The following is an 11,189-nucleotide window of genomic DNA, read 5'->3' as shown; positions in this document are numbered from 1 at the left end:
GAAACTCTTTCTTTGGCTTCTGGAACTTCATTCACTCCCGGCGATCCTCTGGCCTCTGGGAGTTCTTCCAACCCTGTCTCCATGCCGCTTTGGGGACTGATCTGTTTAAAATGCAGAGCTAATTATGTCATGCATCTGCTTCTTCTGCTGACATCAGACTACACAGATTTAAAGTGAATATGAAGAGTTTTGACACGTTATATGCTTGAGGAATCCATTATCACAGTCAAGATAATGAACCTATCCATCTCCTCCCAGAAGTTTCTTTAGGACCCTTTATAAAGCCTCCCTCCCATGCCTTCTCCCCATCCCCAAGCCCTACAGACTAGATTATATTTTCTAGAGTTTTCTAGAAATGTAACCATTGAGTATATTCTCTTTCTTATCTAGCTTCTTCCACTCAGCATAATTTTGTTGATATTCACCCATATTGTGGCATGGGCCAACAGTCATTCCTCTTTATTGCTGAATAGTATCCTATTGTATGGATGCATCACAGTTTGCTTGTCCCTTCATCTGTTGATGGACATTTGAGTTGTTTCTACTGTTTGGCTGCTACAAATAAAGCTGCTGTGAACATTCATGAACAAGTCTTCTCTAGCCTCATGTCCCATCACCCTCATGCACTCTTGGATCTGGCCGCACTAACCTCCAACATCTGGCTACTCACTCCCTCCTTCTTTCCTCCTCTCCCTCCCCTGCTTCTCTGCTGAGTTAAGTTGATCCTTTTCTGAGCTCTTATCACATCGTATCCGCATGGCGACGATAGCATTTATCAGACTGTAGCGTAATGGTCATTTTCTGTGTAGTGTCACTCACAGGTCACGGGCTGCTTGTGGGCAGGAACTGTGTCTAGTTATACCTAGAAGCCTAACAATAGAAGCCACTGAGTACGTAATGAGTTAGAGAAAAGTTTAACAGAAGTTTTTGGGTGGATGACAACTTTAGTACCTGTAATTGTTCCACGTGGAGTCACCTGTAGTGGTGCACGTTCCTGTCATTCCAACGGAATGGCACTTTGGGAAGATGGCAAAGATGTGGTACCTTTGTGAGAGGTGAGGTTCTTTACACTCATAGGAATCAAATATGTTGTCGATATCATATTACATATGCTGATATTGATAGTCACAATAAGAAAATAATCAATATGGAAGGTGATAAGGAATTTGAAGCAAAGAAGTCTTTTTTCACTCCCTTGATGTGGTCCTGGTTTTTGTCATCTGTGAAGCAGCTGCCTCTGGAGGTGCCTTAGCAGACAGTTTTTAGCTTTAGTTTTCATTAGCAGTAATTTTTTAAGTGGTAGCCCAGAGTCTTTAGAGTTTAATTAATATGTTTTTGATATGATTAATTTATCACCCAAGGAGAAAGTTAACCAACCTGGAAAAAAGCGACAAATGCAGCTTATTAGGAGGCCCTTTCCTTAAAACCTCATTAAGTAGCAAATTAGAATTCTGTATAAAAAAATAGAATTTTATTAGAAGACTATCCATCCATCTTTATTTCAAGTAATAACAAATTTAAAATTCTTAGGAAACTAGAATCACAGATATATATATTTGGAAACTAATGTTAAGGTTTCTTGAAGCACAAGCTGCTACTTTAAGTTTTTTCTTTCAGTGAAAGATGTCATGTATATCTGCCCATTTATGGGAGCCGTGAGTGGAACACTGACAGTGACGGATTTTAAGATGTACTTCAAAAATGTGGAGCGGGTGAGTTTTGTAAAGTGTGTTTTATTTGTAAAAACGCTTCAGAAGCAAATAAACAATAAAGAAGTTAGAAGTACCCCGAAATCTCAACACCCTGAGGGAACCAGAGGGTGAGTTATAAGACACGCACATTTGCAAACCGATTTTGTATCTTGAAAAACAAAACAAAACGAAAGGCTGTTAAAGTAGCACTTAAACCTGGAGGGGAACTTTAATTGTAGTCTGAACATGTTCAGCAAGCATGTTAGGAATCAGACTGCGGTTTCTTAGCGGGGGCAAACAGGAAATGCGAAGTAAAACAAATGTGTTTTCAGCCAGCAAAGACTTAAAATATGAAAACTCTGTTGACTGACACTAATTTGTAAACTCAGGACCCGCATTTCATCCTCGATGTTCCCCTGGGAGTGATCAGCAGAGTTGAGAAGATTGGAGCGCAGAGCCATGGGGACAATTCTTGTGGTATAGAGATCGTGTGCAAGGTATGGTGCCAACATCGGTAAAACTGAACGGGGCAGTCAGCCAGGAACTTTCTCTGATACCCTTTTCCTGGACTTTTTTTCCAGTCAATTGTACTGTTAGGAACTGAGAGGTTTTCAGGACAGAGACCTCTTCAGATGTTGTGTCAACCAGCTCATACCATTATGTGAGCCCTTGAAGTGAACCTCTTCCTTCCCAATGAAGCATTCTAGTTAGCATGGACCTATAACCTACCTGCTGACATTATCTGTTACATTTCAGAGAAATCAAGTGAGAAGCACAGGTCCATACTTTTTCCAATTTGTTGTTTTAAGACTGCTCTTCAGAACAGTGGTTGGTCAAAGACTTCCTAAAGGGACAACGATACAGTGCCCCTTGAACAATGTGGGGCTTAGGGCCACCAACCGCCCGCACAGTCGGAAGTCTACATATAACTTTAACTTTCTTGAACTTTTTAGTATATGTGCTGCCGAAGTGAGCACGACTTTCTTTAACTTTTTAAACTTTTATTCATCTTTTTAGTTTTTCGATTACAGTTGATATTCAGATTTATTACATATTAGTTTCAAGTGAACAGCATAGCGGTTAGACATTTATATAATTTACGAAGCGATCTCCCCAATTAGCCTAGTACCCACCTGGCACTACACATGGTTATTACAGTATCACTGATGATGTTCCCTGTGCTGTACTTCACATCCCCATGACCATTCTGTAGCCGCCAATCGTACTTCTTAATTCCTTCGCCCCATGTATAACTTTTGACTCCCCCAAAAACTTAACTACTAATAGCCTACTGATGACCAGAAGCCTTACCAGCAACAGTTGGTTAACACATATTTTGTATGCTGTGTGTATCACATACTATATTCTTACACTAAAGTAAGCTTAGAAAAAAAAAATTAAGACAATCATAAAGAAGAGAAAATACATTTATAGAACTTATTGAAAAAAAATTGTGTATAGGCGGAACCGCACAGTTCAAACTCATGTTATACAAGGGTCAACTGTATTCATAAATACCGTGATTAAAAACACAATTAAGTCTCTTGGCTATGTTGGAATTTTCACCTGACCTGTGTTTATTTTTGGTTTTGTTCCTGTCCTCCAACGGGTTAAGTAGCAATGTGTGTGGTAACTTTAGTGGTGACTAGTCACTTAAGAAACACCTTAACTGATGTTTTTATTGAAAATACAGTTTATCAACAACCCTCTCTGAAGTACTGGGAAAGGGGTCCTGCCTGCGGAATCATCGCGGTCCCTTCCAAACTTGGGGATTGGATTCCTGCCCATCCGTTTGCTTTAATTAGATCTCCGAGGACAGCTCCCTCTGGTTGGCCCTAGACTGCAGTTGAATTACTTTTTCAAAAAAAAAAAAAAAAAAGCCTTTACTGTTCCAGGTCACAAGTCTGCCGGTTCACTGGGCTCGCTGTGGGCACTACGTGGCTGTGCTGGCCCGTGATAAAGTGCAGTTGTCCCTCTCAGGCCACGGTTCCACATGCACAGGTTCCATATGCACAGCCGTATGAAGCAGCTGCAGAACTTCAAGCAGAGGGGTGAATTGATCAGCTCTGCAATTTTTGAAACATGTCATCTCCCTACTAAGAGCTCTTCAGTAGCTTCCCATCACCCTTAGGCTTTAGAGGAAACTCACCATGGGTCTGAGCCTGACTTCTTTCTCTGCAGCTTCATCCCCAGCCACTGTCCCCTCATTCCCGCCATCCCATTCCTTTAGTTGCTCACAGTCGCATCTCTCTGTCTCTCTGTCTCTGTCTCTGTCTCTCTCTGTCTCTCTCTCTGTCTCTCTCTCTCTCCCTCTCTCTCCCTCCCTCCCTCTCTCCCTCTCTCCCCACCACACCCCCTCTCTCATCTTCACACATGCTCTTTCCTTTTCTTGCAACACTTTTCCCTCCGAGCAGTCCTAAGTAGCAAGTGACCTCAGTACCTCAATCAGCCACCAAGGTGTACGTGTGTAGCCAGTGTAGCTTGGAGGGTGGGCACACCAGGAAGTTACATCATTTAAGCAGGTAACCTGTGGCCGTTTTACTAAGATATTTTTTATGACAGGGCGAGCAGTTGCTAATAGCTCCTTTCAAACGTTTTCCAGCGTAGAATTACTGGGGCTGTGCTCTTAGCCCTCTCAGCTCATGTCCTAGAGCCTTGCAACGTGTGGGGTTTGTTTTTTTTTTTAAACGGGTGAGAGACAATTTAGAAGGGACAAAAACTAGGAAAAAGTAAGTCTTGCTCCACCCAACGCCCAGCTACCCTGTCGCACTCCCCACTGTTACCAGTTCCCACTGGTACCCTGTGCACATAAGATGCATGTCTGGCTTTTGAAAATGTAACATATTACATACGCCGAAAATGACACATTACATACACCGTTCTGCCGTTTCTTTTCTCCCCTTAACAACGTATCTTGGAATCCTTGACATCCATACGTAACAAGCCGTTTCTTATTTTTCACACTCTCTAGGATTGCATTAGCTGTGCTGTAGTTCATGTACCGGCCTCTGTTGATGGCCATTTACGTCGATTCCATTTTTTTGCTGTCGTACATATAATATCACAATAACATCCTCACTTTCCAAATTGCTCTTGCTTTGATCCGTCTGTGATCATATTTATTTTCAAATTTCATCTACTGTTAAAGAAGAATGGGCGTTTTGTGTTTAACTAACGGCAGAGGTTTCAGAAGGTCAGGGGGCATTCCTCAAAACGCCCCTCGGAAGAAAGTGCACCCTCAGAGCCACCTCGCTGGGATCGCTCCTGCCCACCTGAACTTGGCCTTTTGGCAGGCAGCTTGCATGCTGGGGCATTTTAAGAAACTGGGATGTGAAGAAAGAGCATTGTAATTTCTGTAAGGAAGTCACTAAGGGCCATAGTCTCTCCACGATGCATAGTCCTCGCTTTGAGTACAGGGGAGAAACCTCTGTCACATTCCTATTATATGGAAGGTGTGAGATCTATGATCGATTCTTTTGGTAGTTTAGAGCTTACAACTGATTCTGTGGCATGTCTTTAGCAAGTAAGTGCACAGGACGGGAGGGCATATCCTTTACGTACTAACATTACTCTTGGTTCCATCTGATGAGTTTTTTTTTTTCCCCCTAACGTGTCCCCTTCATTCCAGTTTCTTCACTAAATTTTTTAATAAACCTTGTTGGGGGTATTTTTGTTAATTGCCTTCTGTTGGAAAAAGAGTATAAAAGGAAAAATGAATAAAAATATCTTATGGAACTTTTTGTTGCATGGTGTCTGCCCCAGAGGCACTCAACACACGTTGAATAAATGAGTTTCGCTAATTGTTTAACAGGATATGAGGAACTTGCGACTTGCTTATAAACAGGAAGAACAGAGTAAACTGGGGATATTTGAAAACCTCAGCAAACATGCATTTCCTCTTTCCAATGGGCAGGTAAGTAGACTAAAATAAACCTCTTTTGCGTACCTTTGTGGGGGGGTCCAAATTTTTCATGTTTAATTATTCCTTTTTCCAGAGGTTCCCTTCATCTATTTTCTCTCTGTTGGTGACTAATAGTAGAATATTTAAAATTTGTCAGTTCTGTGTAATGATTAAGAAAACTGCCAATCCGTTGCTTCAAAATTTACAAATTAAAATAGGAATCTTAATACATTGGGCTTATAACTGAATGAAAAGCTTTAATATTGGATATATGTGATAGCAAAGAAATACTGACATATTTTGTGCTCTTTGTATCCAGACACTCTTTGCATTCAACTATAAAGAAAAATTTCCAATTAATGGGTGGAAAGTTTATGATCCAGTAGCTGAATATAAGAGACAGGTAAAGTATATTGCTTATCAAACTGAAAATAATAGGTTGAGCATCTTTTTCTTTTCTAAAAGGTTAGAAATATTGTGGAGAAGAAACCTTTTAAAACAAGTCGTCCGTAGGTATAACGTACCTAGCTGGTAGCTCCTTCATCTCTGGGATGCCCCGTGGTCCCTGTGCCAAACCTTTGACTATGTCACTGTGTGTTCATCCTTTTTTCCAGAGACAAGTGGAGTACAGGGACTGGGGTTTAAAAAGCAAAATAACCAGATGGTTTTTATGAGATATTCTGGTAATGAGTTGATGAGTAAGGATCAAAACCAGTGGCGCACCTCGGGTATGGTCCATGGCTCCACCTGGGGCACGAACCCAGGACCTTCTGCGTGTAAAGCAGACGTGCTAACCACTACTCTATGGAGCCACCCCTAAATTATATTTTAAATACAGGACATGACTACCTCAGTCATGGCATTCCTCTACCAGAAGTTCTTTAGTACATTGTCAGTTTGAAGATATTCCAATAAGATTATTTTCATGACAATTAATCTTTGTCTCCACCTTATATTTGCTACGGTGATTCATATTACTTATTTTAGACATCTGTAAAAAGTTTCTGTGTCTCTAAAGGACTTCCATGAGTATTTTCGAAAACAACAGTATACTCATTCTTTTTAGAAAACATGACAGGAAATGTATAGGATTGGGATTCTAGTCTCTAATTTTCATTTCGTAGTATGCTTAGAAATTCTTATGCTTCACTGGATGTTTTAAATGGATAAGGAAGGAGTTATATTCGATAAATATGTATTTAAACTTTTAACTAGTACCGCACAAATATAAATGGATTTTGGTAGAAAATAAAAAATGGATGCGATGCACGCTTAGTAATTTCTGAAAGTGTAAAAGCACACCTCCCCCCCCCCTTCTTCTCTAACACCCTGCAGGGCTTGCCAAACGAGAGCTGGAAAATATCCAAAGTCAACAGTAATTATGAGCTCTGTGACACCTACCCTGCCATCATTGTTGTGCCAACTAGTGTAAAAGATGATGACCTTTCAAAAGTGGCAGCCTTTCGAGCAAAAGGCAGAGTCCCTGTAAGTAATAAACGTTGTCATTTAGATATAAACATCTGAGGTATTAGGTCTAATATGGAAAGAAGACAGAAAAAAAAATGTAGCGAACAAAATGGAAAGTCGAAAAATAAGCCTAAAAAACTGAGCAAGCATATCTTTGATTCTCAAGAACTGCCTGATTATATAAATTCTCTCTCTGCTGACTCTACCTTGCATGACTTCACATTACTAAGTGCATGGTAACTTCAGCTATGTGGCTCAAAATGTAGGAGGGAATAAGAATTAGCATGTTACTGCATTAACAGTTGACGTCACTGGTTTCACTGACTCATGCTAGAGAGAAGACACTCTTCCTCAGATGCTGAATGTAAAGCTGCAGCTTCACGGGAGGGACGCCATTACCAAAAGAAACATAGCAGCCAGCAGAGGGGGGATTTTTTTTTAATTAATTTTTTTTTTCAGTTCAACAGTAAGTAATATATACTTTACACTGTATGTTCACTGCCCATAGATTTTTTTCTGTCACCACATATTCGATCCCCTTTATCCCGACTACCTCCCCCCTCCCCCCACCCTCTGGTAACCACCAGCATATACTCCATGTCCATGAGTCTCTGTTTATCCTGTTCATTTGTTGCTTTTAGGTTTATATCCCACATATCAGTGATATCATGTGATTTTCAACTCTTTCTGTCTGGCTTATTTCGCTTAGCACGATTATCTCGAGGTCCATCCCTCTTGTCACAAATGGCAGTATTTCATCTCTTCTTATGGCTGAGTAATATTCCATTGTATATATGTACCACAGCTGCTTTAGCCAGTCATCTATCATAGGACATTTCGGTTGCTTCCATGTCCTGGTCACCGTGAATAACACTGCTATGAACATTGGTGCGCAAATATCTTTTCGGATATATATTTTCAAGTCTTTGGGGTAAATAGAGAGCATATTTTTAAAACAGGTTTCTTGAGGTTTAATTGATATGCAAAACACTGCACTGTTCAATGTATACAATGTGGTGAGTTGGGACATATGTATACCCCCGTGATACTGTCACCAGGACCCAGGAGGGAGTGAATGTTTTTTGAGCCCAGAGTTTGCCATCTGGTACAATCCTGGGTCTCTTGGCCACTGGAGGAAAAACTGGAGGTTTGGGGAAAAGCTTTAGATTTTATAACAAACTATATGTTCACTTTGTTCTCACCTGGCCACATATATCATTGTTAAGATACAAAGATATTTTTAAATTAGGAGACAAAAATCAAACAGGAATGCGGCGCGATGTTAGTAATCTTTTGACTTCGTTTCTGTTTTTCTTAGAATCATAGAAGTTCAGAGGTACAAGGGGACTTTAGGAGCTTATCTAGTCAGACTTCTTTGAACTTGACCCAAACATTGAGTCCCCTAGTGACTATCATGCTGTGATTGGCCTGACCCCTCATCTTTGAGGAAAATATGCAGAGGAAACTGTGCTAGAGAAGAAAACTTGTTTTTGCTACCTGGTAATTAGAATACATATTTTTTTAAGAACTGCACTCACCATATCTGTTCTTTACAAACACTAGGTGCTGTCATGGATTCATCCAGAAACTCAGGCGACGATTACTCGTTGCAGCCAGCCACTTGTGGGTCCCAATGATAAACACTGCAAAGAAGATGAAAAATACTTGCAGACGATAATGGATGCTAACGCGCAGTCTCACAAACTTACCGTCTTCGATGCCCGGCAAAACAGTGTCGCCGATACCAACAAGGTACATTCTCGATGTCATTGCTGAACCGGTGGGTCTTGTCTTCTGTACTGTCTGTAAATCATTACGCAGTTCCAATAGCCTGTTGCACTTGAGGAGCCTGCGTGGGGCACGTAAAGCTCTGGAGCTCAGAAACAGACAAGTTGAGGTTGAGACTGGGGCCCAGCGGCCTCTTGGGTGGTGGTTACAGCCTGTATGGATGGCTGAGGTCTCCGAAGGCCTCTAAGTCTCGTGAGCAGGGGCCAAGCACCAAACCCTCAGAAATGTTGTCTGTGGAGGGCAAGAGAGGGACTCTGTGAAGGAAGGAGGAGTCCACATGCTGGGAGGAGACCCGGAAGAGGGCGGGAGGGGTCCTAGATGCGAGGAGGGGACAGGACGGGAGGGGAGGGGAGGGGAGTCCAGCGGCAAGACTGGGAGGGAGCGGGCGTCTTAGCTCCAGCTGCTGTAGCAAAATGCCACAGACTGGTGGCTTATAGACAACAGACATTTATTTCTCACACTTTTAGAGGCTGGAAGTCCAAAATCGGGGGGCCAACAGACCCAGCGTCTGGTGAAGGCCTACTTCCTGGTTTGTAGACAGCTACCTTCTTGCTGTGTCCTCACAAGGCTGAGAGCAGAAAAAGGCTAGGTGTCTGGTGTCTCTTCTTCTAAGGGCACTAAGCCCATCCTGAGGGCTCCACCCTCACCACCTAACGCCCTCCCAAAGGCCCCACCTCCTACCAGCATCACCTTGGGAGTCAGGATCTCAACACGTGAATTTCGAGGGGACAAGATCATGCAATCCACACGGAGCAGTGTGGATTTCAGAGTCTGGGGGCATGAGAAGCCTGCCCTGCCACTTTGTACCTTTGGCCTCTGGGAGCTGTCCGCCCTCTCTGAAGCTTCGATTTTTCTCACCTGGGAGCCCTCCTGGCTGCCTTGTCAAGCTGTGGGTGGAGAGCGTGGCAGGCCTTCAACAAGCCCTGAACAGCTGGTTTGAAATTGAGGCAACCTGAGTCCATCCTTCAGATAGCTGCTCATATTCAGTATTCGGGTTTCTTTTTCCTAAGAGGGTTGGGGATGGCCCTGTCACCACTGCTATCAGTTTATTCTTGCAGACTTGGGGACTGGTGGGTAACAGTGTCCCAACGTCACTAGCTTGTCTCTGGAACCCTGCTTTGCACCCATAGAGAAACGTCTGGCCAGCGAATTGGTGACTTCTGGAACTCTCTGAAACCTTCCCCCTGTTCCTGCCAGGGCATAGGTGGGGCCATGGCTTCTCACCGCCCTTCCCCTTCTATCCCAAGACCTCCAGGTGCCTGTTCTCTGTGTCCGGGCTTGGAGTAGCCACTCACACCCTTTTTCCTCCATAACCCCATTTTCTGATTGTCATTTGTCTTACTTGGATCTTTACTAATCAGTCTCCAGGCAACAAAATGCCTTTAAGTACGTTCTCTTGGTTATCTCCTGGTCAAAACCAACTCTTAGCTCGGGCTTCCTCCTTGCTGAAGTGCCTCTTCTGCCTACAAGCGCCCTCAGGCAGGGCCTGGGGCCCATTCCTCTGCCAGCTCTCAGACAAGGTGGCTGCTCCTGGGGTGATAATATAGCAGTGCTTGAGTGTCTTTAGGGGTGGTGGGAAGGTATCAAGCTTTGCATACGTTAGCTTTAATTAAGATAATTTATTTTCTTAATTTAATTAGCAGTTAATGTGCATAGTGAGCTTTGGAGTTTTTATGGGTGAGAAAGCTGAGGTGGCATTTGGGTGGCAGAGCTGGGATCACAAACCCACTCTCCCTGCCACCCAGGCCTGTGCCTTCAACCACTGCACTGTGCTGTTCCAACCTTAGTCAGCAGTGTCGTCAGCAGGTGATTAAGTTTACTTTTTTATGAAAACTGTAATTACTCCATGGAGGCAGGACCGTGCTCTAAAGTGCTATATCCATAATGGGTGTTCAAAAAGCGTTTTCTTGAAGTTTAAAATGTCTCATGTAATTCTGTGGAAGCAGTTGGAGTACAGGGTGGCATCCAAATATGCGAAATTCTGTTATTTTCCTGTCAGTCACGCTTGCCCCTTGCAGACTTTATCAGATTCTCAGCAGCCGCTCCTCCATCTAAGTGACAGGGCTTTCAGCCACACACGGCCCCTGCTCTCCCCCAGAACTGCTTCCCTTCTGGATTCTCAGAAGCAAACTGCCTTCTCAGACCTCAGCTTCTCGTGCAGGAGCTCACAGGCCATTGCTCAGCTTCGCCCATATCCGCGTGCTCCTGCCCAGCCTGGCCTCCTTAGGCTGTTCCTCCCCTGTCCTCCGGCCAGCATCTTGGCTCGTTAGCCCTTCAGCACCCCTGCCTGGCCCAGTTCACTCCTCCTGCCTCTCTCGTGCCCACAGCTGGGACTGCTGAGC

At 43.2% G+C, this 11,189-nt stretch overlaps 1 protein-coding gene across 1 annotated transcript in view; it reads left to right on the top strand.

Annotated features, from left to right (window-relative positions):
* MTMR1 (myotubularin related protein 1) overlaps positions 1–11,189 on the top strand; it is a 57,141-nt gene that overhangs the window by 11,231 nt on the left and 34,721 nt on the right. The window contains exons 2-7 of the mRNA XM_023525125.1: positions 1,618–1,712; positions 2,081–2,188; positions 5,503–5,604; positions 5,912–5,995; positions 6,928–7,077; positions 8,623–8,811. Of these exons, the coding sequence (XP_023380893.1) occupies positions 1,629–1,712; positions 2,081–2,188; positions 5,503–5,604; positions 5,912–5,995; positions 6,928–7,077; positions 8,623–8,811 (717 nt within the window). The 5' untranslated portion in view covers positions 1,618–1,628. The remainder of the gene's footprint in view (positions 1–1,617; positions 1,713–2,080; positions 2,189–5,502; positions 5,605–5,911; positions 5,996–6,927; positions 7,078–8,622; positions 8,812–11,189) is intronic.

The sequence above is a fragment of the Pteropus vampyrus genome, unplaced genomic scaffold (genome assembly GCF_000151845.1).
Source record: "Pteropus vampyrus isolate Shadow unplaced genomic scaffold, Pvam_2.0 Scaffold529, whole genome shotgun sequence".
Lineage (NCBI taxonomy): Eukaryota > Metazoa > Chordata > Mammalia > Chiroptera > Pteropodidae > Pteropus > Pteropus vampyrus.
This window is presented reverse-complemented; position numbering and strand designations above follow the sequence as displayed.